The sequence below is a fragment of the Hakea prostrata genome, chromosome 11, assembly GCF_041222555.1.
Source record: "Hakea prostrata isolate BN-2017 chromosome 11, UWA_Hpros_2, whole genome shotgun sequence".
In the NCBI taxonomy this organism is placed as follows: domain Eukaryota; kingdom Viridiplantae; phylum Streptophyta; class Magnoliopsida; order Proteales; family Proteaceae; genus Hakea; species Hakea prostrata.
In genome coordinates this window covers 22,293,481-22,320,951 of record NC_142610.1, presented here as the reverse complement: position 1 = coordinate 22,320,951, position 27,471 = coordinate 22,293,481, and the positions used below count along the sequence as shown (strand labels likewise).

The following is a 27,471-nucleotide window of genomic DNA, read 5'->3' as shown; positions in this document are numbered from 1 at the left end:
TAAAAATCTAAGATCTCTAAATAAAATAAAAAAGAACTTATGGATTTAGTAGAACTAGTTCACTAAAAGTCTAAAACCTCTCCAAAGCTATATTTTAGTAGAACTAACGGGTAGCACACAAGCTGGCTCAAACCAGCTCAAATCGTTCGAGCTTTGCCCCTCTCAGCCAAAACACAACCCATTAAGATTTATTTTGGGCTATAACGAGCCAGTTCAGTCCAGTTTTAATGGCTTGGGTTGCAAATTGACACCCGAAATAAAACCCCCAATATCAGGATGGTGTTCTTATCTAACTGAACTTGTGGTTTTAGAGGTGACTCACAGATCCCAATGGTTAGCTTCCTTTGATGGTTTGCTATTTTGAATAGGGTTTCACTCAGTCTCACTCAAGGTTTAGCTTGGCTTACTGAAGGATTCAAATTGAGTCGTAAGACTTCCTCACTAACTTCATTCACTCAATGTTGCTCACTTAATTTGATCCACTTAGATGCTATATTCTATCTTCTAGTGGCAGCGTCGAAAAGATCACCCATCTCGAATTGACTGGCCTCGAGCCTAGACAGGGCTAGAAAAGGTTGGTTTTTAGAATTGCATGGACCTACTAGCGTGAAGACTATACTTTTCTCACGCCCCTCTCACATATTTAAAAGGAAACTCACTTTTGATTTACTTTATTAGTGCTCAAAGTGAATCTCTCTCCTAAATGTGTAGTGATAGTTTATAAGATCAATCCTCTATCTATGTAGATAAAAAATCAAATTTTGGTACAAGGACAAAAAAGCATTTTAATCCCTTTGAACCATACATTTTCGATTTCATAAACTATTCATTTCTTATTTACCAAAAAAACAACCTATTCATTTCTTACACCTATGATTTATTAGCATCGCTTCTCCCTCCAATCCATGAGAGGAGTGAAAAAGTTCAAGGACAACAAAAAAAGGTAAACAAATTTTTAAAAATAAAGGAAAAGAAAAGGCAACCACGTAAACTAATCAAATTGATCCTGGCCTCTGATTCCACCCATCCAAGCACTCCATCAAGGGTCCCACTAGCCTCCCATCACAAATTGCTGCATGGACGGCTTCGATCTGCTCTCCAGGGGATACCTTCCTAGTTCCGCTTAACAGTTCAGTCCCAAGCACTGACCTTATGAATTTATAAACCGGGTAAGACCGGCATTCCATTATCCGGTTCGGAATTGGTGCAGTTCCATTTTCGTATTTCGCACGTGCGATCTTGAGTTGTGGGCCCAACTGCTCCTTCAGCTCGCTCTCGAAAAGCTTTATCCGACCAAACACGCTCGCCTTAGGTGACACGTCAACTTCTGCCACATCATCTGAGCCCTCCAGCGAGTGTTCAACCAATACGCTCCGGAGTTTTTGCATGAGCGGGTAATCGGGTCTGCATGGATCATCTGCGTAAGAAAAGACCGGTTCGCTCTCCACCACCTGGAGCAGATCCTTCTCTGCGAACCTGCCCGGGAGCGGTTCACCTTTTGGTCCAGTACTCAACGTCTTCTTCGCTACCTGCACGGCATTGATTCATTTACTACCAAACCAAACTGACAAATGACAACGCTAGCAGGTCCAAAGCGGGTTCCGGTTTATGGTCCGACCAATTCTGTATCGGTTCCTCAAATCATGGTCCAGAATGTCAACCAGAACCAACCTGTAGGGATAAGGACGACGACCCAACGGAATCTGGTTGTCATTCAGCAGTTAATGGAAATGGGTATGAACTGCTATGTGGGCCCATTAATTATTGGGCTTTATAAACTGTAATAAAAGCCCATATTGCCGTCTTGAGCATGTTCATTACTAATTTAATCTAATTTTCGTGGGAGGACAGAAATTTACGTCCTCCCAATCCAATTTAGTCGACGTACCTGTCCGACAACTGCCTTAACGGTGTGAGTTAGATTCTCCTCCAGATGGCGTAAATCAATGGCTTGGCACAACGCGGCAAAATATGTTGCAGTCATGAGCTTAAGAATGTGAAGTGACTCGGCCGATTTGCGAGCTGAGATCAAACCCAGCGAGTTGACATCTTGATTGTGTTGCTCGGCACTCTGTACATGGGTTGTAACTGGGTTGGCAAGATATTGCAACTCAGAAGTATAAGAAGCCATGGCTATCTCTGCACCCTTAAAGCCATAGTCGAGGCTTGGGTTTGGTCCACCGCTCAGATTTGAAGGCAATCCTCCATTGTAGTAATCATTGACGAGTTCAGAGAATTGTGCGAACATCAGTTTTCCTATTGCTGCCACTGCGATTCTGAGGTTGTCCATGGAGACACCAATCGGGGTTCCTTGGAAGTTGCCGCCGTGGAGAGCTTTGTCGCGAGCAACATCGATTACTGGGTTGTCATTCACTGAGTTAATCTCGCGTTGGATCATGTGGGTTGACACTCTTATCACTTCTATCTGCAATCATAAATGAGAGAGGTTCTGTCAGGAAAACCATTACAGGTAATGGGCACGGGCAGACATCGTTAGAGTCTTAGAGATAAAGTTGAATTGAATGAAAGTAAATCACATACCTGAGGTCCCAACCACTGTGGAGATGTACGAAGAGCGTAGCGGTCTTGTTTCGGTTTCTGTAACGGGTTGAACTCATGAAGCTTCGTGGATTGTTTAATCAACTCACTACCTGCAAGTACGTATTCCATCACCGCCGCCGCTTCCATCTGTCCCGGGTGGTGCTTCAACCGATGGGTCAACGGATCCGTAAATTCCGGTTTCCCCTTCATTACTTCACAGAACATAGCCGACGTGATCTCTGCTGCAACAACCAGCACATTCGCATCGAAACATGCGATCGACCCGAGTGCCGCTCCGACTGAAGTCCCATTCACTATGGCAAGCCCTTCTTTGGGTTGCAATTCATACGGTTTATCCACCCCGACCCGAGATAGCGCCTCCGACCCTGATATCAATTCACCTGTAGGCGTACGCACGCGAGAGTTGGGTCGACCGGTGATTAAACCGGCAATGTAAGATAGTGGAACCAGATCACCAGAGGCTGTGATGGTGCCACGTAAGGGAAGAAGCGGTGTAAGACCAGAGTTGACAAGGTCTGTGATGGTGCTGAGTATGTCCCATCTGATGCCGGAGAAGCCTTGCAGAAGAGTGTTGGTTCGCACGAGCATGGCAGCACGTGCGATTTCACCAGGAAGTTCGTTTCCGTCACCGGCAATAACACCAGCATTCAAGAACCGGATCAGTTCTCTCTGCAGGTCGACCCCTTGGTTAGTACGGCGATGAGAAGTCGCACCGAACCCCGTCGTAACACCGTACGTGTCGGTTCCTTTACAAGACTGAGCCATAACCCAGTCGGAACTCTCATCGACACGTGACCTGGCGGAATCGGAGTCGAGTCGGACAGTCAGCTCCGATTGACGACGAGCCACGGCGACGACGTCCGCCACTTGGAGGTTCTGACCTTTGAGAACCACCGAGTCAGCATTCGCGAATCGGTGAACCATTTGCTTCACTTCTTCGTAATGTGAGCCTTGGAGTTTCTTGGCTGCCTTCCCCCAGTTCAAGGGATCTTCATCGTAGGTGCCGCAAGCAAGTTTGACGTGGCCGTTACCACCATTCTGGATAGGTAGTTCTGCACCTGCAACCATTTTGGCACGTACGGTAAGATATGAAAGTGAAGGTCGTGGGGGAAGAAGGAGAAGAGATGCCCGGAAGAGTGGGCGAGGCTTCTCTAATAGACGTGGTTGAGGGAGAGTGAGGGAGAGAGAGGATCTGAAGGGTTTAATATAGAGAGAGAGAGAGAGAGAGAGAGAGAGAAGCGAGAAACGAAGAACGGAAGGAGAGAAAGGATGACGTGGTTGAATCAGGGTGGTTGGTTCCACCTTCCCTCGTGATCTGGTCGTTGTTAGGAGTTCATAACAGAGAAGGAAGAAAAGGAGGTGACTGAGGTTTGGTTTGGTTTGTTTTGGTTTGGAAAAGAGGGGGGGAGTAGAGGAGGAGATTAGAGAATGAAAGATAGGTAAGGTGGTGAGTTAGGGTGTTCCCACGTGAGAGAGTGGTGGTTGTGGAAGCCATTGGTGTGGATTTCAACCGCCCTTCTATTCAATCATCCACTTGTTTCACCTACTCCGCTCTGGCACGTGCCAATCCATATTAATCGCTCGCTTCATCTTCTGGTTTCGGTCTTTGTTTCACCCGACGGCTGGCAATGTGATGTAAAGGACCGTTTGGAAGGTTGGATTTCTATCTAATTCACATGTGTCTTTAAACCTAACAATAAAAGACTTGTTGTCAATGTGGCTATCGTTTTGTTTAGAGTTTGTCTACGACGAGAGTGAATGTTATCCATAGGATTGTAATGGTAGGAACTAGGAAGACGACATTTCTTATTTAACAAATCCGGCGTGAGCTTCAGACCAATGGTGGGTGAATAGATTCCCTAAACACCTCTACCATCAGATTGTGGAGCACTTTAGGGTTTCATTTCTAACTTATTTTTGTTAGAACTTAGATGTAAGTCCCATTTCAACATGTAATAGAACGATGTGAGGGGAGTACATATCTCTACGCTGATGGATGGAGAATTTATACTTTAGATTGTGTCCCCTGCATCTCATATGGTCATATATGTACCTAGATGATAGAACCTAACGGAATGGATTATATGAAAAACCAACGTACTTTGTTCTCCTCTTCCATCTTCAGTGGCTTGATAACAGTAACGACCAAAAATACTGCAATGACGTCATCCCGAACCACACGTTCCACTGGTTCATCCAGATTTTGTGAAATTCCCTTACATCCTTCTTCCTCTCATGACCAATCTTGAGCCTTGATCAACACCACATATCACTACCAAGGTAATCACTACCGATACGCTACTATGAATTCCTTCCTTTTTGTCCAAAATCATCGATTTTGCTTGTGAGTCTAACCAGAACCGCAAATTCCTCATTGAGACCGACAATATTGTCCTCCGATTCACATCATTTGTAGCTCTACAATTTGTTACAATTAATCATTAGGATTGTGATATGTGACAATAGATCGGTTATCCAACTATTATAATTAAAACTCATATTAGAAACAGAAAGGGAAAAGAAAAAAAAAAAAAAAAACTCTACTACTACTGATATTCTCCTACAATTTCTCCTTTGTTTTCTCTGCTCTTTCCTCCTGTCATGAGAGAAAATTTTCACCATTACTGTCTCTTATACTATTGTCCCCAAAATCGTTGGCCTTCTAGGCAATGATGCAGACATTGAGACTTTAGAACTGGCTATTATGGTTTAGCACCTGATTCTCATGGATTACTTATTAGATATATCTTAAAAGACAATCATGATTTCCCGTCTTCCATTCTTCTTACATGGAGACACATATATAACCATATAAATGAGATATAACAAAACTACGAGGGTAGTATAGGTTCTGGACTAAAATATAACTACTCTCACTAGTGCATGTATATATTTACATCCAAGGGGACATTATTTACGTGCATACTACTGTGGTTAGATGCATGTATGCCTCATGTCAAGCCCATTTTTTACCAATTTTTTTTTTGAGATATAACAAGTATACTAAATGTCCAGACCTTCTAGAGTTGATTAGAGTTATTCTTTAGTTGCGACATCAAAAAATCGTCTGTATTTAGGCAAAGCATCTGTACATGTGTTCAACCGTTGGATGTCCTCTCTGTGATACTCGGGTTGGTTGCCAAGTATCATGAGCAGGGCAACCAATAGCTGGATGCACAAATGGATGCCCAGTCCGGACGTAGAGATCTGCATTAAGAACTGCTCTTAACAAAACCCCTTAGACCCGGTAATAGTACCTTAAAAAAAGGTCTATGTATAATTCCACAAGAATCTGCTTTTCAGAATTAACACGTTGATTCATCCTAGTAAAAGTATTCTACATGAATTAATACTTGATTATCTCTTCCCCCGCCCCTTTCCATTTATCCTTGAATTTTTATTTATTTATTTTATTTTATTTTTATGTCTGATGTTCATCCAGGCTAACTTGCACATACCTTGATTACATCTTCAAAGGGAGGTTTGTCGTTCGCAATGGTCGAACCCATGACCTCTCCACTGAGAAATACGGTTACCACTCTACCAACCCTACATTATTCAAAATAACACAAAAAACATGAAAATAATAGAATTAACAGAAGTGTAAGACAAGACTCTATATAGTTCCCCTGAAGACTAGGTTCCACTTTACAGATAAAGAAGAAATACAAATTAAATCTATAATTGATTTTACAATACTCTTGAGTAGGTGAAAATGTATCTATAGAAAAACAGGTGAAACAAGAAATCAACCAAAATACCCATACCTCAGAAACAATTTGGTGAGTGAAAATTGTCTATCCAATAACATTAATTTTGTTGAAAATATAACCTAACTCGTGTGCCAATGTAAGGGTCATTAAAGAACATCCGCATAAATCTAAGGATTTTCCGAAGGTTTTGTGTATCCATCACTCTTGATCAAAGGAAAAACATTTTAATTTAAAGCATAGCTCCTACATCACTGCATAAACTGGAGATGTCACGTATAAAAAGCGTCTCATACCATCCAAGAATTGCTCATTCTGTAATTATCCGTACCTTTTAGAAATGTTACAATGATCAACAATCCGATGGTATAGATCATGGATTCAATGATCATGTGGTATATGTAATTGTTCCCCTCCCCTAATATAAATCTATCCATGATTATCAAAAAAAATATAATAAAACTACCCATTAAAAGAAAATCCATTAAATTCCATTTTTATAGAAAATTTTTATACCCATTGGATGGGAATAACCAATCCTCGTGTGCCTCAATGCGAAAGAATGGGATTTCGCTTCCAAAATTACCCTTGTCCATCTCAGCAAACTGCGAACAAAACGCAATAATTCTGTCATTTCACAGGAACCCTCTCGAACTTCTGTTTTACGGACACTACTGCGACAAACCAGTGCGCTTAAATACCTCAATTGGTAACGAACTCAAAACTAACTGAAAATCCCACTTCTTCGTCTCCATCTGAATCTGCAACTCTCAAACTTCTCTAACCCTATCCAAGAACCTCAACAATGGAGAGCTCTCTACTTCGAGTGTCTCTTTCTCATGGCGGAATAGCTAATTCCCTTCCCTTCGTCCCTGCATTCCCTTCGTTTGCACCTTTCCAACAATGTTCTCCTTCGAACCTCAGCTTATCCATCCTGAAGCCACCTTCTTCTCGATCTAACGTTCGCGATCTTTCAATAAGGGTTTCATCGACTGCCAATCGTGTAAACGAGGAAATTCCTCTGATCCGGAAGATCAAGATTGCTGCTAAGACCGTTATCTTGATCAGCACAGTGACCGCTATCGCATTTTTGAGATTCCCTGGATTGCCTGGTACAGAAGAGACTCCGGTGACATTGACGGAGGAGAAGCAGGTTTCTGAAGAGGATGAATCCAACCTATTCCATTCTGATTCGATTGATCCCTCTACCTTTGCAAGAACGAAACCAATGGCCGTTCTGACATTCCGGAGATTCCCTGTATCGCTTGTCAGAGAAACTCCGGCGACATTGAAGAAGGAGAAGCAGACCAATGAACCTCATTCTGATTTTATTGATCGCTTGAAATCTTTCTTTGCAAGAAATCTCAACAGCAGTGGACCAAACACAGATGCTTTCAAGATGTTGGAACTATTGTCTGAGGCTGATCCGTCGGAAAATTTGCCACGCAAGTTCTTCATGGCGACTTTGCTGACTGACCTGAGAGAGCATGATAAAGCTCGAATGGCTTATGAAGAGATTTTGAGGATATTCCCTCTTAATTTTGAAACCTTGTTACAGAATTCTTTACTGTTGGATCAATGCGGTGGAGCAGAAACTGTGCTGAAACGACTCCGAGAAGGATTAACAGGTGCTGCAAACGAGCTGCAGAGTATAGAAGCGCGAGAATTCAGGTTAGTCACCGCTCAGATTCAGTTTCTTGAAAAGAATGTTGATGCGGCTTTGAAGAGTTACCAAGAACTGGCAAAGGAAGATCCAAAAGATTTCGGGCCTTACTTCTGCCTAGGTGTGATCTGCAATTTTCTTGGTAGACACAACGAGGCAAAAGAATATTATGTGAAGTGTCGTGAGCTTTTGCAGCTGCAGACTCCATCAGCAAACAGAGCATATGCAGCGAATTAAAATTGGGTTTCTGTTTTGCAGATTGTGATTTCTTGGTATTCTCTCGTCCCTAAAAAATTTGTTGTTTCTTTTAGTTCCAAAATTCTCAAGGAAATGCTGTCAAGTCTTGGGAACTTCATTCATAGTTAGAACTTAAGAGGGAGGAAAAAGAAAGTAAACCACTATAAAAGGCTCTGTGGCACTACTGGTTCTCCAAGTTAAACAATTGAAATCCTACAATATTGTAGGAGTCTAAAGTGGATACGTAATACAAGAACTCCATCTTTTGATCTCCAGCTTCTTTGTGTGGACATTTTTTCTGTCTCAAACTATATTCTTGTGCTTTTCATCTCCATTCTCATCAATGAATAACGGTTCTGGTTCTTTTGATTTGCCATTAACGTCTTTTAGCAGGTTAATCAAATACACATTGAACTCCTCTAAGAACTGAACACCAGAGTTTACATATATATTTCTATCTTGGACTTATGTCAGTTTTCTTCATATGAAGAAATTGCTAATGAATAACTCTAGCAATACACTTCTGAAGTTCTTCTTTCTGTTAAGCCAGAAGTGAATGCTTTGGGGTGGGAATATGGGCACACCTTTGCTTGGTCCAACGCATGTGGAAAACAAGCTTTGAAGTATGAAAATGAATTTCAAAGAGACAAAACTTTCAACTTTTGATGCACACACACACAGATTATGGTTGGGTGGACTATGGTTTTTGGGTAATTTATAGTGGACTTTACGATGGTTCTGAATCCCCCATTTGATTTTTCAACTTAGATGATCAAGTTCTACTCATGTAATAATCATGCTATATGATCATGATAGCATGATTATTGACTTATCACCTTGTGATGGTGGCTTTGGTCTAAGTAATCATATTTTATCCGGTACATATGTTCAGTTTGCTCATCTCTCTCCCTTATTATAAAAGTAGGATACTTCCACAGGGATGGAGTAATTTCGTCTTCAACATTGGATTTTTAAAACTACATTTTTCATTTCTGTTTACCAAAATAATTAGTATTCAAGTCAAATATGCTGTAATAAATTTATTATACAATGTACTAAGAACCTTTTTTATAAGAGACGACACCATACTTTAATTTGCTACACAATATCTGAAGAACTCACATATAATAAAATCAAACTATTGTGAGTTGAAAATTTTCCTCCCGTGTGAATAGAGGATTACATTTTGTCAGAATACACCTTGCGAAAATGTTGCATTCTTACCCATATAACATGAACTAATGCTCTGAGATTTAACTTCAAATGCGTAGTATTATGTTGCCAAACGGTCAAGATTTTGATCTCAACCACCGGCAGCAGGTGTCACGCATAAAATACAAAACATTCAAGTTTTACCCCCTCTTTCTCTTCTCTTTTTTTTTTAAGAACTGTCTCCCTCCTTCTGGCTTTGACAAGAAAATGACTCTGATTCACTTCTAAGTCACACATATCATATGAAATCCAGTCTGTAATTCTAACAATCTAAAATATAAAACAAAAAACGAAAGAAAAAAAAAATCCACCATGCGAAAAAGCGAGATCTTATTCTTGCCTGTTAAGTCATGTACTCCTTGCCCTCATGTATGAAAAATACTTAAAAGTATACAAGCAAAGTTACTAAACAAACTGAAATACTTTGGTCATTTCACAGAAATTCCTTCTCTTTTAGTCTTTTACAAGGCACTTCAAAAGCAAAACAAAATGCTTAGCGCTTAACTGCTTACCAAACCAGAGGCTTCCCCCTCTTCTCCACCTAAACCTGCAACAGTCAAACTTCTCAAACTTTGCCCAACTATTGGCTATGGATATTTCTCTAACCAGAGCTTCTCTTGCCCATGGCGGAAAATCCCATTCTCTTCCTTTCCCTCTGTTTTCAACTTCCCAACAATGCCCTCCTTCGAATCTCAGCTTATCCATCCTAAAACCAATTTCTCTACTCAAGATTAGAAGTTTTGCAATGAGGGCTTCATCAAGTGTCAACCCTGTAACCGAGCAGACTCTTCTAATCCAGAAGATGAAGAACGCTGCTAAAACTGTTATCCTGGCCACCACAGTCGCCGCTTTGACATTCGGGAGATTCTCTGGATTTCCTGCCAGAGCAGATGCTCCGGAGACATTGACGGAGAAGAAAGAGGTGTTTGAAGAGGAAGAAATCGATGAATCTGATTCTGATTATGTTGATGCCTTAAAAGCTATCTTGCAAACGAAGCTCGATGACGGAGAAAACGAGGAAGCTTTAAAGGTATTGAAGCTATTGGCTGAGGCTCAACCCTCGGAGGTGGAATGGAAGTTGTTAATGGCGAGTTTGATGAGTGCGATGGGGGAGAAAGATCAAGCTCGGAAGGTTTATGAAGAGATTTTGACGACAGAACCTTCAAGCTTCGAAGCCTTGTTCGAGAACGCTTTGCTCATGGACAACTGTGGAGAAGGGGAAGCTGCGCTGAAACGATTGGAAGAAGCATCGACCCATGCCGTGGAGGAGCAGAAGAGTGAGCAATCACGCGATGCAAGGTTAATTATGGCTCAGATTCAGTTTCTTCAGATGAATGTTGATGAGGCTCTGAAGATTTGCCAACAATTGGCAATGGAAGACCCAAAAGATTTCAGGCCTTGCTTCTGTCAAGGTTTGATTTTCAGTCTTCTTGATAGAAAAACAGAGGCAAGAGAACAGTTTGTGAAGTACTATGAGCTTTCGCAGAAGCAGTTCGAGGTGGAAGAGTACCTGCGGATCCCATTAACAATCAGGAAGCTCCTTGTGGCAGATTCAGAGACATGAAATTCAGGGTATTCTATTTTCCTGTTAAGACTTTTGAGGGATATTAAATAATTATGTATGATTGAGATTTCCTTGTATATCTCTGAAAAAATTCGCTTAAAAGCTTTTCCCAGTCTTTTTTCCTTTTGGGTTCTCAAACTTTCAATGTAGTTTCTACACCCCAAAAAATAATTTCAATGTAGTTCTGTTCAAATCTCAGTTCGGTTTCTCCATGTAAATCAACAGACTTTGTACTGTAAGCAGGCTTTCATTTTAGACCCCCTTTGTGGTTCTCCTTCTGTTCTTCACTGGTTCCAAGATATAAGAAACGGCAAGTAAAACCAGAATTCTATCTTCCAATCTCCTGTTCCCTTGTATGATTCTTTAGTCTCAACCTGAAACATATGCTTCTGCTCTTGATCTCCATCTTGGTTACTGTAAGATTTTCTCTTAATGACTTAACTAACCATTAAAAGTGCAGACTTAAAATCTTAAACCCAACAACAAATTTTTTCTTTTCTTTTGTGTTTCTGATTTTTGGATAAACAGAGATCCATTAAAGAGTTTGAGAATATGTCTTCAGAGCAATAGACATGGCCGCAACACTATTGCATTCCCCAGGTACTTGGGCAAACTGACACCCAAGAAAATAAGCTGATATGTGGAGTACATCCTAAATAACCAGTTCAAGTGGAATACCAGTAAATCTCATGTGGGTCTCCACCCGGAAATAGAAAAATTTCCCAGATGGGGTGGACAAGTTCCTTAAGTCTAGCACACGTTACAATACTCTGCAACTAGCACTTGATATTTGCATTAAAAATTTTAAGCTGTGGTTGGAACCCTTCTTGGGATCTATGCAGTAGATGAGTTGCAACTTCCCTTCGAAAAAATATTGGACTCACATGCATGCATTGTTCTATTGGTGCATTTGTATTTTTGTTAGATATTCTTCCAGCATTTACTGATAATTTGATTTCTGTGGTTCGCAAAACAACATAAAACGAAAATCACTACAAGATAGACTAATCTGAAAGAGTCACTATCTTCAGATGGTAGCAGAAATAAGGGAAAAGAGTAGCCTCAGAGAAAAGCAAAAAGGGTTAGTCAACCTCATAGATCATACAAGAAACAATAATCTATCAACTCCTGTGGCTGTAGATTTGAGTTCCATGTTTGGCAATTAACTTGATGACATAAATCAAGAGATCAAAACAAGATGGATGAGAAAGGATTATACTGAAGTTAAATTTTACAGATATGAACCCAATTAGTTCAAACAGTAGGTCCTGATAATTCATCAATCAGGTTTCTTCAAGTTCACGCAGTTGTCAACAGCTTGATTAAATAATTCCTGAACCTGCTTCAACTCTTGCTCTGCTATGAACACCACCAAACATAAAAGTTACGTTATTGATCTCCTATTTTGATGAAGAGAAGCATATATGGAACCTAAAGGGTGGTACTGGGTGCAAGTGGATACTCTACTCTACCCTTTGCTACCACAATACATGGAATAGTTCAAAAGAACACATATATTATGAATTTCCTCAAAGAAATAGCTGATTTCTCAACTTGGGTATCAATCAGAACTCATTGAGATGATTTCCTATCACATCTCAGATGGAGGCAAATGCTAATATTGCTAGCAGAGAGTGCACATTAAGTCAGTGATTACTGTCCATCACACTCATGGTCCACATCAATTGAGAATTGAGCATAAAAGAAATTCTTATCAGGGAACATTACAATACATTCGTAGTAGTATAAAAGATGACAGCCAGTTCGAGTTTATTTAAAAATGATCATTTGGGATGAAAATAATTAAGTGAATCCTCCAAGAAGAGATAAAATTCACCTGCTGCCTCCAGTTGCCTTTGGAGCTCCTGTCCCACTGCTTCATTTTCAGCCTAGAAAATAAATTAAATAAAAAAAGAATTAAAACCAGGGACATAGTATCATTGCAAACAGAATAATACCTTGGCGCCTCTATACATACCTCAAGCTCTGCAATCCGTTTCAGCTGTGCTTCTTCATCTCCCTCTGACACTGGAAGTGCATTAACCAATTGATCAAACTGAAACAAAAGAACTAATCATTACCTTAGTAAATTATTGCAAAAATCAGTATCACAATAAAGATGTACAAACCCTGCATAGGGAATTAGAATACATTTTTAGTATTGCTGATGGTGTGTAACCTTCCCTAATAAATAGTCAAAGATTGGTGATTATCCAGATAAATGAGATGGTTCAATAGACTCTGTACCACAATCAAAGAATAGGGCTTGATTACACTATTGCCCTAATGGTAAACACTGCTAAGAGAACTTTAGGGTCAAGAGATAGATGTTTGTCCTCTTGTCAGGAAAATCTTTCATATTTTCAGATGTGGTAAATTTCATTACTGTGAGAAGATTAATGTGACTAGCCAAATTGGAAGTACATGGTAAATATAGCTTTATGACAAAATTTAAAGGATAAGCAACATTATCATTTCAAAAGAGAAATTTCATTTTAAAATTTAAAAATATTCCAGTTGTTCAAAATTCATCTGGATGAATATCAATAAGATTCAATGCAATCAAATACAAATCCAACTTCAGTCTTTCAAGATGATAAAAGGAAACATTTCTAGCAAAATCAGAAGCAAAGAAGCTTAACTAAACCCTGAACGTTAGTATCTAATGAAAGGTCAATTGACATCAGGTGTGAAGGTTCCCTCGTCTAGAAAAATCACAAACTGACATAGTAGAATAGTATCTTAACCTTCAAATCTCTTCTTGCCAGCATCTTTTTCTTCTTGTTCTTCTTCTTCTTCTTTTTTCTTTTCATGTTGGGGGGGGGGGGGGGGTTGGGAAGAAGGTGGAACATCAAGCTGTCCCACAAAATCTGACAGACGATGAATTTGTGATGCATTTTTCAAGCAGCTGGAAGAAAGCACAACGAGTTCATGATTAACATCTCCTTCCCCCCCACCCCATAATTAAAAATAAAAAAATTTAAAAACAACAAAACAAAGGAGAAAAATAATCTCTTTCATAAAGAGCACCCCAGTGCACAAGACTTCCAATTACTGCAGGCTCTGGTAAGGGCAAATGTAAACAGCCTAAACCCTGTTTCATGGAGAGGCTATTTCCATGTTTTGAACCCAGAGCTTGATGATTGCAATAGCACAACAACCATTCCTTTAGTTTCCATTCTGCAATAGATAACTATAATGTCACTAATTTCCAATGTCAACATTTCTCCTTAGCTTCAGATAAATTATTCACCTGCTTAGCGGCCTTAACTAGGGCAGCACTCATGAGCTTGGTTTGCTCTGGAATATTCACAGTGTCGTCTGAGGGATTGGCAGCAGGTGGTTCTGGATAATTTGGTGAAAGACGGACTGGAGGGGCATCTCTTTGCAGTGTCCCAAAGGAATTAAAAGCAAGAGAGGCAATTGTATTGACTTGATCCTGTAGCTGAGATATGATGTCCATCTTGCAATTGGATTTGAAATTCCAAATGAATTATTCTGATCAATTCAAAGATTAAATATCCATCTATAGTTTCATATCTGAAGGAGAAACGAAAAGTGTATACTTTAAGTAGAAGACTAGAAGTGTCTAAAGGAAACTCAACATTGTAGCTCTATGGATATTACACACACAGAGACACACATACACACACAACAAAAAAATAATAAATAAAAGAAGGAAAAGGGAACAAAATTTCCGTCTACCTTTTCTTCTCGACACATCAATTAAAATATTTTCTTGGCAAAAAAGGAAGCAGCTTGGCTGAGTTACCTCAGCCCTCATTATCAGCCATATGGAATATCAGGTAGGGCAACCCAAACCACTGACAGGAGAAGGAGACTATTTGTTAGGACCCAACTTTTACGTTCTAACTCAATTGGATTTTCAGCTCTACAAAAATTTTCACAAGATTTTTGATGGTCTGGAATCATCTGATGATGATTTGTGGCTTTTAGCCAATTTTCTCCACCTGAACACGTGGAAGAGCACTTGGCCCCAAACTGACACACGAGCAGGGATGGGTGGGACTTGCCTACCTGCCACATGCCATAATAATGCCCAAGTTGCCTACAATTTCTCAAAAAATTATTTTCCTTTCTGTTGTATATCTATTTTGAGCTAAAATCTTCAAGGCAATTCCTTATTCAATTAAGAAAGAAGCTTATTACTAAAATGAACTCAACAAAGCTCCCACTCGAAGATCATGGAAGGAGCTGGGTACAACAACAAATACACATACCTATATTAAAAAAATGGAAACATGTTCCTTTTTGTGTCTAGGAGTGTCTGTAGGGAGAAGGGGGATTTTTTTTTTTTTTTTTGGGGGGGGGGGGGGGTGTGTGAAGAGGGGGTGTCTGGAGATGTGGTCATCGACTATCTAGGTGAAAAGGAAAAAGTATAATTTTGAATGAGAACACAATGTATTCAATGGAATAAGGTAAAGCCAACAAAAATTTATAAAAAATTATGTATCCAACGAACAAATATCTTGACTCAGTTTAAGAAGTTAGAAGGGGAGAAAACCCAGCCTTAACATCAAAACGTTGAGTTGCTAAAAGTGAAAACTCATCAATCCCTAAGGACAATTGCATTGATTTGAAGCAAACAAATGATTTGAAAAGCCTATGGCAACCCATGAATAAAAATGCAGCAACAAGAAAACCAACCATGGCATTTAACATATAAGAGTAATAAACTTTCTACAAAGAATGAGTATCCTTGTTATGGATTCTCACAAACTATATCTATAAGGATGTTTGAGAATCTCGCTGAAAGTTAAAATGGATTTGTTATGCAGACACAGAACAGCAAGGAAACAATAGACACTATACAACTGCTCTGACATCCTGAAAACAAAATTCACCAACCATGAAAGCCAACAGCTAGCTTCCACAGACATCGTACTTAACCTTCTTTGTATTTTTCTGGAGTCCACAATATCAGCACCATCACAAAAGATTCTATCACTTTTATCCACACTACTAGTTGCAATACCCTAAAGAAACCACTACAGGGAGCTCTAAATCCAAGAAAAGATGAGCAAGAAATCCCCGAAATCCTTGAAATGCTTCCATTTCATTCTACCTAATACCCAAATTACAATTTGTGTTTTCTTTTAATAGAAATGAGAAAGTGAGACTAAGAATTAGGTGGAAAGAGCTACACTTTATTAGAGACTTATTACTAAGAATTGAGGAAGTTAGACTATATCAAACCATTGTAACTTATCATTCATCAACAGGTGAGAAACACAAAAAAAAAAACCTTGAAGAGTTGCAGAAACATACCTATGCTAAAGATGCTGCGAAAGCTGAAAGCTTCCTCTCCTTCTCCGGCGACAGCTTCAGCCTTTTTCACTCGTCTTTCAGTCTTGATTTCTCGAAGCTTCTTCTGACTTCTCACGTTCGACTGTTTGAGTCTTAATTAACCCTTGTTTTGGACCACGGTTAGACCAGTTCTGGTTTGCAGTATGGGGTAAAGTTAAACCGGTTTATTGTTTTCGGATAAAGCTAAACTGGTTATTGAGAATTGGTTAAAACGGCGGCTTTTGGTCTCTCATTTCGGTTCGATCAATGCAAGAGCCATGATCAATTACGCATCTGAACTTCTAAGTTGCATCAAAGCGAAATCTTTAAGACAAATCCAGCAAACTCACGCTCAAATCTTAATCGCCTCTTTATTTTCTGATACCCATCTTGCCAATCTTACAGTCGAGGCTTATTTCAAATGTGGGGAACCCAGTATTGCATTTAGTGTGTTTGATCAAATTCCTAAAAGGGATGCTTGCTCTTGGTCTCCGGCAATTGCTTTTTGTTCGCAGAACAATAAACCTGAAGAAGCTCTTCATTTTTTTCGTTTGATGAATCAAGAAGGGTGCGATCCCAATCGGTCTTCTCTAATTTCATGTTTGAACGCTTGTGGAAATTTGTCAAAATGGGCTGAAGGCAAACAAATCCATACTCAAGTACTGAAGAAGATGCCTCCATCTGATGTGATTGTTGGAAATGTTCTTATTGATTTTTATTCTAAGTGTGGGAAGTTGAGTGAAGCAGCACAGGCGTTTGATGAAATTCCTATTAAAGATTCGGTATCGTGGAATTCGTTGCTTTCTGGTTACTCACGAAATGGTTGGAGTGGTGAAGCCTGGAAATTATTTTCAATAATGAATGAACAAGGCATGGAGTTCAGTCATCAAACATTTTCAATTGCTGCAAAAGTCTGTGGAGAGTTGGAAGACATAAAGCAAGGAGAGCAATTCCATTGTCTGGTTCTAAAAACTGGGTTTGAATCTCATGTAGTTGTTTCCAGTGCACTATTAGATATGTATGTGAAGCTTGGTTATATCTCATGGGCGCGTAAGGTATTCAATGCAATGGCTGAAACTAATGTTGTCTCATGGACTTCAATTATCAGTGGATATGTTCATATTGATGAAGGAGAGGAATCACTCAGATTATTTAAGCAACAAATCCATGTGGGAGTCCTACCTGATGCACATTCTATCTCAAGCATTCTAGCTGCATGTGCAAACATTCCAGCGCTTGAGTTTGGGAAACTAGTTCATGCTTGTATTGTGAAGTTGGGATATGAATTCCAGATTTTTGCAGGAAATTCTCTGGTGGCAATGTATTCAAGATGTGGGTGCTTGTTTGATGCTCAAAAAACACTCAATTCAATGAGTCTAAAAAATGTCATTACTTGGACATCAATTATAGCTGGATATGCACAACATGGGAAAGCAACTGAGGCATTAGAAATGTTTGATAGAATGAAAGAGGCGGGTGTGGAACCAAATTCAATCACCTTTGTTGCAGTCTTGTCAGCATGTAGCCGAGCAGGCCTTGTTGAAGAGGGTAGATGGCATTTCCAGTCAATGGGAACTGAATATGGGCTCGAAGCTAAGGAAGAGCATTATGCATGCATGGTTGACCTTCTTGCACGAGCTGGCCTTGTACATGAGGCTGAGGAATTTATGAGACAAATGCCTTTTAAGCCTAGTGCTAGCACATTGGGTGCACTTCTGAATGGATGCAAGGCTAACAGAGAATTAGAGTTGGGGCTGAAATGTGCAGAGGAGCTCTTCATATTGGAGCCTAAGTCAGCTTCTAATCATATTGTTTTGGCTAACATGTATGCTGCTAATGGTAGATGGGAGGAGATGAGGCGAATAAGATCACTCATGAAGGAGAAGGGTTTGAGGAAAGAGAGTGGTTATAGTTGGATTGAGATTGGAAAGGATGTGAGTGTTTTTGGAGTGGCTGATAACTTGCACCCAGAAAACCATCTTATTTATTCTATGCTTCATCTTCTATCATTGGAGATGTTTGATGTAAGGGAACTTGACTGTTTACTAATATAAATACATGTTTGGATACGAAAATGTACTTGGAAAAGCCATAGGGTTACAACATACTTGAATTGAGTTTCATGAGCAGCTGATGATTTTTCAGTCTTAGCATTTGTTTTTCTTGACAAGAACTTCATGTAGATATGTGGTTATACCTTGACCAAAGCCATTACCAAACCGGGCAAAGCTCATATTCTATCCCCACAAACAGATTGGAAGCTACTGTTGCCTAGTGCTCTTATGTCACTAATTTACTTTCGACAGAATATTAATTTGATTGAGTTTACCATAATTGTGGCAAAGTTGAAGGCAGTGCTTTGGTAGAGCTGATCAGAACACCTTGACCGTGAAATTTATTATAGGACTTACTAAGACTTTAGGCCTCTAACAAGAGGTTACGTCCCATTGTGCTAGAAGCACACCCACCCATGCATCAAGTGATTTAGCTAGAAAACTATTGTGATTATTATTATTTTGGGTCCTCCTCTCTAATAAGTAAAAAAGGATGTTTTTTTATAGTAATCATAGCTCATAGATAGGCTTCCAACTTTGGATCTTTTTCTTGGTGGAGTCCTCTCGTGTATTCAATGATTAAGATAAATCCAATGAGTATCCTTAGATTTGAACATTATATGTGGTTGAATTCTATAACTCATTCAATACATAATCAACAAGTGATACTGAGACTTATTAGACTCAAATCGAAACTTATCCACTACCAACCTTATTGGCTTATTACATACGGTTAGAGCAAACACCAAGGAACTACAATGAGAAACAAAAACAAACATAGATATTTTATATAGTTCACACTGTGGTGTACTATGTCAACAGACGAATAAGAATAATTTTTATTAGGTAAGAAGAAAATTACAAAATTACAGTGGAGGTGCTTCACTCAATTGCCAAAATAACATTACAAAACTTTTAATTGAAACCCTATGACAAAAATTCAAATCTTACAATGACCATATAAGAGAACATAGGCTACATATTTATAAAATTTAAATCGAGTAATCTGGTTGACTTGTTGGTCAAGTAATTATGTACTTCCGCACCTCATCCAAAATTGAGATCAATTATAGGCTCCAAGCTTTTTGTTTCCATCGTAGATCTCACACATTGGATAATTCAAATCGTTCATTAGTATATATCAATCCGAATTCATCTTCGAAGTCAAAGTACAAGAACTCATAATCAAATATTATCAATTCTCCTTGACCATTGAAACTTGGGGCATAAACATCAGTGGACAAGCTGGCCATCGACCACTTAATGGCCATAAATATATTTCAGTCACCCTAAAACTATTTCACTAAATTGTTTGAAATCCAGTGATACCACATTGAGAAGGTCAACAAAATTTATTAGTGGAAATATTATTTGCCATTATGGGTTCCATGAGAGTTAAGTCTCTGATAAAGGTCTCATGTCAGAGGCTAGACAGAAGTGTTGTGTTACCAATGTAATATTAGGAGAACATAAATCCTAGCACCACAGATTATCATAAAAAGGAGGGGGAAATTCACAGATTAAGTGAGTAATGAGACCACCTACTAATAATGTTAAGAGAATTTTAAAGAAAATTTTCTTCTTCTTTTGAGTGAGAAATTTTAGAGAAGATAGTAGAAAGAAATATTTCTTTTTTTGAAAAAAAATATTGAATGGCCTGACAATTTATTTGATGCCATATACCCCATTTTAACCCCAGTTGGACCACAACCCATAAGGCCATAATGTGACCTAATGACATTATGTTATGTACTATGAATATTCACAGTCATTCTATGGGTCTCAATGTAAATAATAAAGAAAATTTAAATTTCTTAAATACCTAGCTAAGAAATAAAAGTCACAACATCAAACAAAAATGTCCCTGCAATCCTTACTGGTAGTCAATCAAATGGAATCTAAGAAAGTATTTTTAATATATAAAAACTCAAAATGATATTTATGAACCCATTAGGTACTGAATGATTCTATTTCATTGATTGCTAGTAAGGATTGCAAGAATGTAAACCAGTTTAAATACAAAATATTAAGGTTGTAAGAATTAATAGAGAATGAGCATATTCATACAGATAAAAATTAAGTTTCACTCTTATTATGGAGTATGCCGGCAATGGTGTGATCTTCATGCAATACTTTGTCAAATATGTAGTCTTCACTTATGCCTCAAATTCGTGATTTGATCGACCTTGAACTCTAATATCGGATACTTAGAACTCTAAATTTCGTGATGATATATATAAATACAGATTTCCAAATCAATGTAGAATTTTTTTTTTAGCAGAATAACATTTGTTTCCAGTGCCAAATCCTATATGATCCCCTCTCTCTCTGTGTGAGTGTCTGTCCACACATAAAAACCCTAGGAAGCCTGAAAATAACCTCAACCACAAATGGTGACCAATTAAGGATTGTTTAAGGAGAAATCAAGGGAGATTTACTCAATCCCTATCTAAATACTCATCTAATATATGTTGTAAACCTATCTAAAACCAAGTCACATCTCTCCTGTAAGTTCTGAGGAGGAGTAAAACCTTTGACTAGACAGATACTAGGGTTTCTTATTAGCTATAACTCATTATGTTTAGGTAAGTTCAAGGTCGAACAGACAACGAAATAGAGGTGAATCTGCGAAAGACTACAAACTTGACAAAGCTAGCAGGGAGATCACTCACCGGAGATCAACTAGAAGAGCTTGGAGAAGACCCAGTTACAGATAAGAACCCTGAGAAAGGAGTTGGAAACAAGATTGTGAGATGTTCTGATAAACTTCTTGAGAGATGAGATCAGATGAGAACTAGAGACAAATATATAAATACAGTGGAATTTCCTGGGGGAGAGAAAAGAAACAAAACTGATCAGTTGGAATCAGTGCAGGGACAGCTAATCAGTTAGTAAGTGGGAGAGACTCTCGTGGGAGTTGTGTGAATCTGCTGCTCCTTCTCAGGAGTTAGAAGAGCTTTGACTAATTGGTGGTAAAATTTTGAAGGTTTGCCTTGCCTTGCCTTGCATGTGAGAATACCTTATAACAACCTCTTTCCACTTAACTCTTTCACTTTTTCAGTTAATCTTCACCTCACAATGAGGAATCACAAGATGGTTTGTTTGGTGGGACAGATTAGGTATTAAGGGTTGGCAATGGAAGATCTAAATCTAAGGCAGCCAGGTCAAAGGGCAATCAAGAATTTTTTTGTATTACTCACCAACCCACCAGTAATTGAGTGTATAAATCCTCTCCACCCATCTGTGAGTCTTTTCATCCTTCCACCTTGACACATGAGCCTCCTCGTATACCATTGGCAGGCTTGTGTCAAACCCATTGTGAGAGTAGGAGAATGGGCGGACAGCTCGCCTGGATGGAGAAGATTTGGACTCTAGGCTCCCAGTAACATCTGCAAAAAATTTCAATCATTGGCATTTCAGTTTGGGCCGGGGAATGTGTGTGCTCTCATACTTTTCCACCATATAATAGCAGTGAGATCTACTTTTAAATGCTGATAGAATAAATGAGACGTGGATCCCTCATGTGATCCCCAAGTGGGTCCTTTGTAATATGTGATGCAGAGTTGTAAAGGAAGCACAAACCTCTACTCTAACGAGTAAAGGATTTGGACTCTAGGGTATGTAACGTATACTAGTGCATCCTATATCATTTTATAGGAGGAAGCTAGAGATATATACATGAAGGTGCGTAGTTAGATAAGGAACTACATCCCAATTAATAGTTTTCTTATGCGTAGATTTCTAATTAAGATATAGACAAATTGATATCTTTTTTGTGATTAATGGGTGAGGGTAATTGAAACCCATTTGAAACAAGAAAAAATCACTATTACTCAAGGAATATGCAGACATTGAAATAAGGATGCACTAATAGAGGCATCTCCTTCAGATTTGCAGATCATTAATCAAAACTGTGAAAGCTAGGCTAGCTTTCAGGGTTGAAGTCAAGGTTTTAAAGAGCTAGGCTCAACCCAACCATGTTCAAGTCATACTAATTACCTTTATTTGTGTAGTTGATATTCATCTTATCCCTTGCAATTCCCCTTTTCTAAGCTAATTTTCTAACATTTTTATTTACTTCATATCTGATATCCAGTGATCAAATTGATATAAAACTGAAAACCTGAACTCCTAACTCTATTTTCTCTTGAATCTGATCATTTCTCTGAACATTTATTAATATGGTTTCACTCAATATAAGTTTCCACTTCAGAGATTGAATCTGGTCAATGACTAGGCACTTCTTTTCCCCTAAAACTGCTTAGATCTGCCTGACTTGATTTTTGATAATCTACTCAACTCCTTATTCAATTTAATCCATATATCCTTTTCAGTAATTTGATGTTAATTCTGGTCTAGTCCTTCAACCGTGTTGGATTTGCAGACCCACCTTGCCAGTGTCAAGAGATTAATATATCCCATTAAGCCTACTAGTTTTCCTGTTGTAGCTAGACCTGTAAATGGATAGTCGTCTGCCTCTGAATTTGCATTCATCTTCGTTTAAGGGTGGCTGTATCGGGAATTTTTCTTACCAGAAAATATACGTATATGTCTGCTAAACAACTAGATTCAGATATGATAATATCCGGATAGAGTAAAGTATTCAACATTTTTTTCTTTGAAAATTGATGATAATCGGATTTGGAAATGGTAATCAGTAACGGATAACCGGAGATAAAAAACTATCAGGTTAAAGTAAAGTATTAAATACTTTTCTCTAAAAAATTATTGATAATCAAATTCAGAACCGGTATTCGATTATCACAAATGATTTAAATTGTAAATCAGAAATAAAAAATTAAAATAAAAAATGATCATCATCAATAAATAACCAAATAGTTTATCAGATAGATGCCTTCTATAAATTCTGTCGGATTCAGATAACAATTTTGCTAATCGGATCGAACGGAATCCAATCCGTTTACGGATCCAGTTGTTGGTATTCGTTGGAGGGGGTTAACAATACAATAAACTGTAGAAAAATTATATATTTTTCTTCTAGTGCCTTAGGTTTAATCCATTTCATAAACTTGGCCAACAATTTTAGCATTTCGATTCAACCACTAAGGAGTAAGGACAACAGATAGGAGAGAGACGCGACAGACAGAAAGGGAATGGAAGAGGCAACCGGAGTAGTGAAGCACCTGTTGTTGGCCAAGTTTAAGCCCGACATCCCACCTGAAAGGATTGTCGAACTCATCAATGATTATGCAAATCTTGTCAATCTCATTGAACCCATGAAGGCTTTCCAATGGTATCACCTCTCTCTTCTCTCTCTCTCTCTCTCTCTCTCTCTCTCTCTCTTTTTTGACTCTGTTTGTGTTATTGTCAATATGAAAAATATGGTTCGATCTTTCTTTTCTTTAAACCCTAAGCCCCAAATTCTTGCACAGCCAAATGATTCCTACCCAAGTTTATCAGAGCCCTAATTCAATCTGGGTTGGGATCAATCAAATCGAAAACCCATCAATAGTTTGAAGCTAAGCTTCATAAACTGGAACAGCAAGTGCTTTCCATGGAAGGTTAGGTACATGGATCTACCCATATGTTGATGAAATAGACCTTCAATTTTCATAACCTTCTAAGAATATTTGTTGGTTTTCACGGTAAGTTTCAGAACAATTCAATTAGCAGATGGTTATGAACACACTCAAATTAGGAACTTCAGTTATTACTAACGATTACCACCCCATGACAGTACCTCTGCTATTTTCCGAATCGATTGTACACTGGATGAACTGCAGTTTTAACATATATGTGAATATTTGTTTGATTTCAGAATAATAAGCAAGCTTGCTTCATTCCCTGATCCTAGCATCTGGTTTTGTGTCTTCTGAATCATCCTGTACATTTAACTGTATGTAAGCTGTGATATCTATGTTCTTATACATTTAACATAAGACTTATGTGTCTCTCCAAAAAAAGTAAAAACATAGACTTATGTGTTACTTTAGTTTCTAGGTTATACATTTACTCTCTCTCTCTCTCTCTCTCTCTCTCTCTCTCTCTCTCTCTCTCTCTCTCTCATCAATTTAAATTTATCTTAAATCCAAAGAATAGGGAAGTCTCAAGGTTCTTCAAATTCTGTGTTGCTTAACATGTTGTTCATGATCTTCTAAACTGATTTGTACTTGAACTATTTGTACTTCAAGGCGTTTGTTTCTTAGGACTTGGATATTTCTTCATTGCACAATTTTGAAAGAAAAGAGAACCAGTTTTTCCTATGATAAATTGGTGTAGATTGAAAGGCATTTCCTTGATTTGAAGCTAAAAGGATGATGAGGTCCAAGGATCTATTAACACAAAGTAAGTTATTTTTGAGATATGGCAAAGAATTAAACAGGTAGACGATCTAGAAGGTATCAATCTATCAGCCAATAAATATGATATTCTTAATATGAACACAAAGGTGGGAAAGAAATTATATATGAGATAGCTAAAGTAAAGAAAGGATGTCTAGAGATGTTGACCATGAGAATGTATTAATAATGAAGATGTCCACCATATGATGGTTGATGAAGTGACTAGTTTTGATGGTGATGAAGAGATAACTTCAAAGTGATCATTTTAGATATTTGGGCTCCATTGTGAACAGGGTAATATAAGCAATGCTATTGCCCGAAAAGCCGAAATGGAGTGCAACTGAAGTGAAGAGATACCTCAAGTGTTGTGCTTTTTAGGACTACCATATGATTGTTTATGATAGGTGATGCTGCCATTAGGAAGTGCAGGTAAACTAAGTGTGGACAAGTTGAGGATGTTTAGATGGATGTACGACAAGACTAGAAAAGATGAAACAAGGAATACTTATACTTGAATTCAAGTGGCAATTGCCCTGGGAATGCATCAATATGAAGGAGTGATTGATTAAGATTGACGGATCAAACAGTCCTAAATTAACCCTTGAGAAAGTTCTACCAGATCCCTTTTTACGTGGGTTTTTGCTCATTTATGTTGGTGTTGTCGTGCTGTTTTCTTTTTTTTAATGCTTTTCTAACCTTCCATCATTGTCAGAATCCATGTAGCTGACTCCATTTAGTTGGAAAAAAACCATAATCTTGTTGAAAACTGTATCAAGTTTATGTAGCATCATTTGCTTCAGAATCTCGTTGTTTTTACCATAATGTGTATACCTAAAAGGTCAATTTGAAACGTCACACATTTAGGTCAGTAATATATCATTAATGAGATAATTATTTACACTGCGATGAAGTTCTTGGAAATTCTGACTCTCCTTGGGGTTCTTTTATAAAACAGGGGAACAGATGTGAGTGCAGAGAACATGCATCAGGGATTCACCCATGTGTTTGAGTCCACTTTCGAAAGCGTCGAAGGTGTTGCTGAGTATGTTGCACACCCTGCTCATGTTGAATATGCAAATGTGTTGCTGGCTACATTGGACAAAGTCATCGTTGTTGACTACAAACCCACATTTGCCAAATCCTAAATCATCGATTCCTTTGTTATTACAGTGAGAACAAACATGAGAGTTATCATCTTGGATCCTCTGGATTGCTGTTTCTGGGCATGATATCTTGTGTTCTGTCACTTGAATAAGTGTTCTCATTTCAAAGGGCTGTTCAGAGTCCATCGTCCTGAATTCCTGGTCATGTAATGGATTTGGAGTAGAAATTGTATCCTCCAGATTACAGGTTCTTGGATTGTATACTGGAGCTTTGGTTTTTTTGTTATTGTATGGTTTCATTCTCATTTTGGAAGATATAAACTGAAAATTATCAAAAGTAACAATTTTTTTCTTGCCCAATATCAAAACTAACATATCAATACAGAAATTCAACCTAACATAGACCCAACATTACCTTGGATTTACACAAAGACGAAAGCATAGACCCAACGTTTATTTCCAAGTACAACATGAAAATCTTAATCAGTACCAACTCACAACATGCCTAAAATCCTATCTTCTAATCTCTAAGCTTCTGAGAAAAGCAACCCAGAGCTAAAAATCTATCTCTGATATCTACATAATTCATTTACGCAGAAGATTAACTCCCAATGCAATAGAGCAACCAGCAAGCCCTAGCAACCCCACGGCATAGAATCCCCTGTTCAGGTCCAGAAAGCCAGAGAGAGAAACAAAAATCATGAGGAAGAAGCAAACCCATATGGAGACAATTGAAAATTGAATTTTTTTTAGAGTCTGGTGATTCATATTTCAAAAACTCACCCTCTCAAACGTTTACCCGGATCCCCAGAAGAGTACCCACTGAAGTAGAAGTATCGACCAATGGTGTAAACAAGGCCAAGCCCTGCTGCAACTGCAGGGTACTGAAGCCCTCCAATAAGAAGCAACACAAAAAACACAGGCATGTTCTCCAGTGAGTTCTGGTGTCCTCTCTGTAATTTTACAAGCAAGGCCAAATCATTTAATCAACAAAACCCATTAAATGAAATCGAAAACCCACACAAAAGAAATGTACTTTCAAGGCAAAAATGGATCTCTTGATATAGAAATCGAACCTGAACACAGTTGAAGAGATCGGCATCCTTGTTAGATGATTCAGCGTACAGAGCTGGATAAGGAACGTTATACCTGTAAACATCATCAAAGGTTAAAAGGGTTTTGAAATTCTCCTTTTGAATTTTGAGAAGAAAGAAGAATTTGATTACCTCTTTCGGGCTCTGCCGACTTGGATAGCCATCCAAACATTGAAGAAGCTATACAGAACGAGCACTAGGACGACATAACCATACTCCTTGGGCAACAAATCAACCACAGAAGCCATTCTTCTCTGATCTGAAGTCGTAAAACTCTTTGTCGAAATCGATTCTTACTCTAATTCTCTGAATCTTTAGGCCCTTTTATCAAGTCTTAGGAGAAGACAATTGACAAATCGTGGATAGCAAGTTAGAAAATTTTCTTGTTTATGTCGATTTTATCCAGAAGTTTCTTTGTTAATCGATTTTCAATTCTTATATATTTAATTAACCTTTCAACGTTCAAGGGGCGTAGGTAGCTCGCGTGGGACCGGCGGTTCTTGTCTGTATTCTCCTTTTCTTTAAGCCTTTAAGATACGTATCGGCCGACACATTGGTATACCCGATACATACCGGATCCACAGATGAAAACACACCTAACCCTTTTTCTCCTATTAAAGAAACTTTACAAGGCTTGAGAAATGAAATTCTTATGTTGTTTAA

At 38.5% G+C, this 27,471-nt stretch overlaps 4 protein-coding genes and 2 pseudogenes across 5 annotated transcripts; 3 read left to right on the top strand and 3 right to left on the bottom strand.

Moving 5' to 3' along the window:
* Positions 1-856: 856 nt before the first annotated feature.
* On the bottom strand, positions 857-3,761 carry LOC149000918 (phenylalanine ammonia-lyase-like). Its single transcript, XM_089140579.1, has 3 exons — positions 2,542-3,761; positions 1,889-2,425; positions 857-1,529 (listed from the first exon to the last, which is right to left on the bottom strand). Exons 1-3 carry the CDS (start codon positions 3,628-3,630, stop codon positions 996-998), a joined length of 2,160 nt encoding a protein of 719 aa, XP_088996705.1. The 5' UTR covers positions 3,631-3,761; the 3' UTR covers positions 857-995.
* Positions 3,762-9,830: 6,069 nt separating this feature from the next.
* LOC149000917 (protein SLOW GREEN 1, chloroplastic pseudogene) lies at positions 9,831-11,221 on the top strand (annotated as a pseudogene).
* Positions 11,222-11,240: 19 nt separating this feature from the next.
* LOC149000916 (mediator of RNA polymerase II transcription subunit 21-like) lies at positions 11,241-16,329 on the bottom strand. 2 transcript variants are annotated; one of them, XM_089140575.1, is made up of 5 exons: positions 16,238-16,329; positions 14,202-14,411; positions 12,927-13,004; positions 12,786-12,837; positions 11,241-12,307 (listed from the first exon to the last, which is right to left on the bottom strand). In XM_089140575.1, exons 2-5 carry the CDS (start codon positions 14,409-14,411, stop codon positions 12,228-12,230), a joined length of 420 nt encoding a protein of 139 aa, XP_088996701.1. In that variant the 5' UTR covers positions 16,238-16,329; the 3' UTR covers positions 11,241-12,227. The 2 variants fall into 2 exon arrangements, with proteins under 2 accessions (XP_088996701.1, XP_088996703.1); XM_089140577.1 differs by lacking the exon at positions 16,238-16,329 and having other exon boundaries at positions 11,241-12,304; positions 14,202-15,159.
* Positions 16,330-16,926: 597 nt separating this feature from the next.
* On the top strand, positions 16,927-18,309 carry LOC149000915 (pentatricopeptide repeat-containing protein At5g04780, mitochondrial pseudogene; annotated as a pseudogene).
* Positions 18,310-23,182: 4,873 nt separating this feature from the next.
* On the top strand, positions 23,183-26,209 carry LOC149000914 (stress-response A/B barrel domain-containing protein HS1-like). Its single transcript, XM_089140716.1, has 2 exons — positions 23,183-23,563; positions 25,567-26,209. Exons 1-2 carry the CDS (start codon positions 23,424-23,426, stop codon positions 25,754-25,756), a joined length of 330 nt encoding a protein of 109 aa, XP_088996842.1. The 5' UTR covers positions 23,183-23,423; the 3' UTR covers positions 25,757-26,209.
* LOC149000913 (uncharacterized) lies at positions 26,043-27,215 on the bottom strand. The gene is made up of 4 exons (XM_089140715.1): positions 26,941-27,215; positions 26,791-26,863; positions 26,498-26,667; positions 26,043-26,375 (listed from the first exon to the last, which is right to left on the bottom strand). Exons 1-4 carry the CDS (start codon positions 27,054-27,056, stop codon positions 26,300-26,302), a joined length of 435 nt encoding a protein of 144 aa, XP_088996841.1. The 5' UTR covers positions 27,057-27,215; the 3' UTR covers positions 26,043-26,299.
* Between the last annotated feature and the right edge of the window lie 256 nt (positions 27,216-27,471).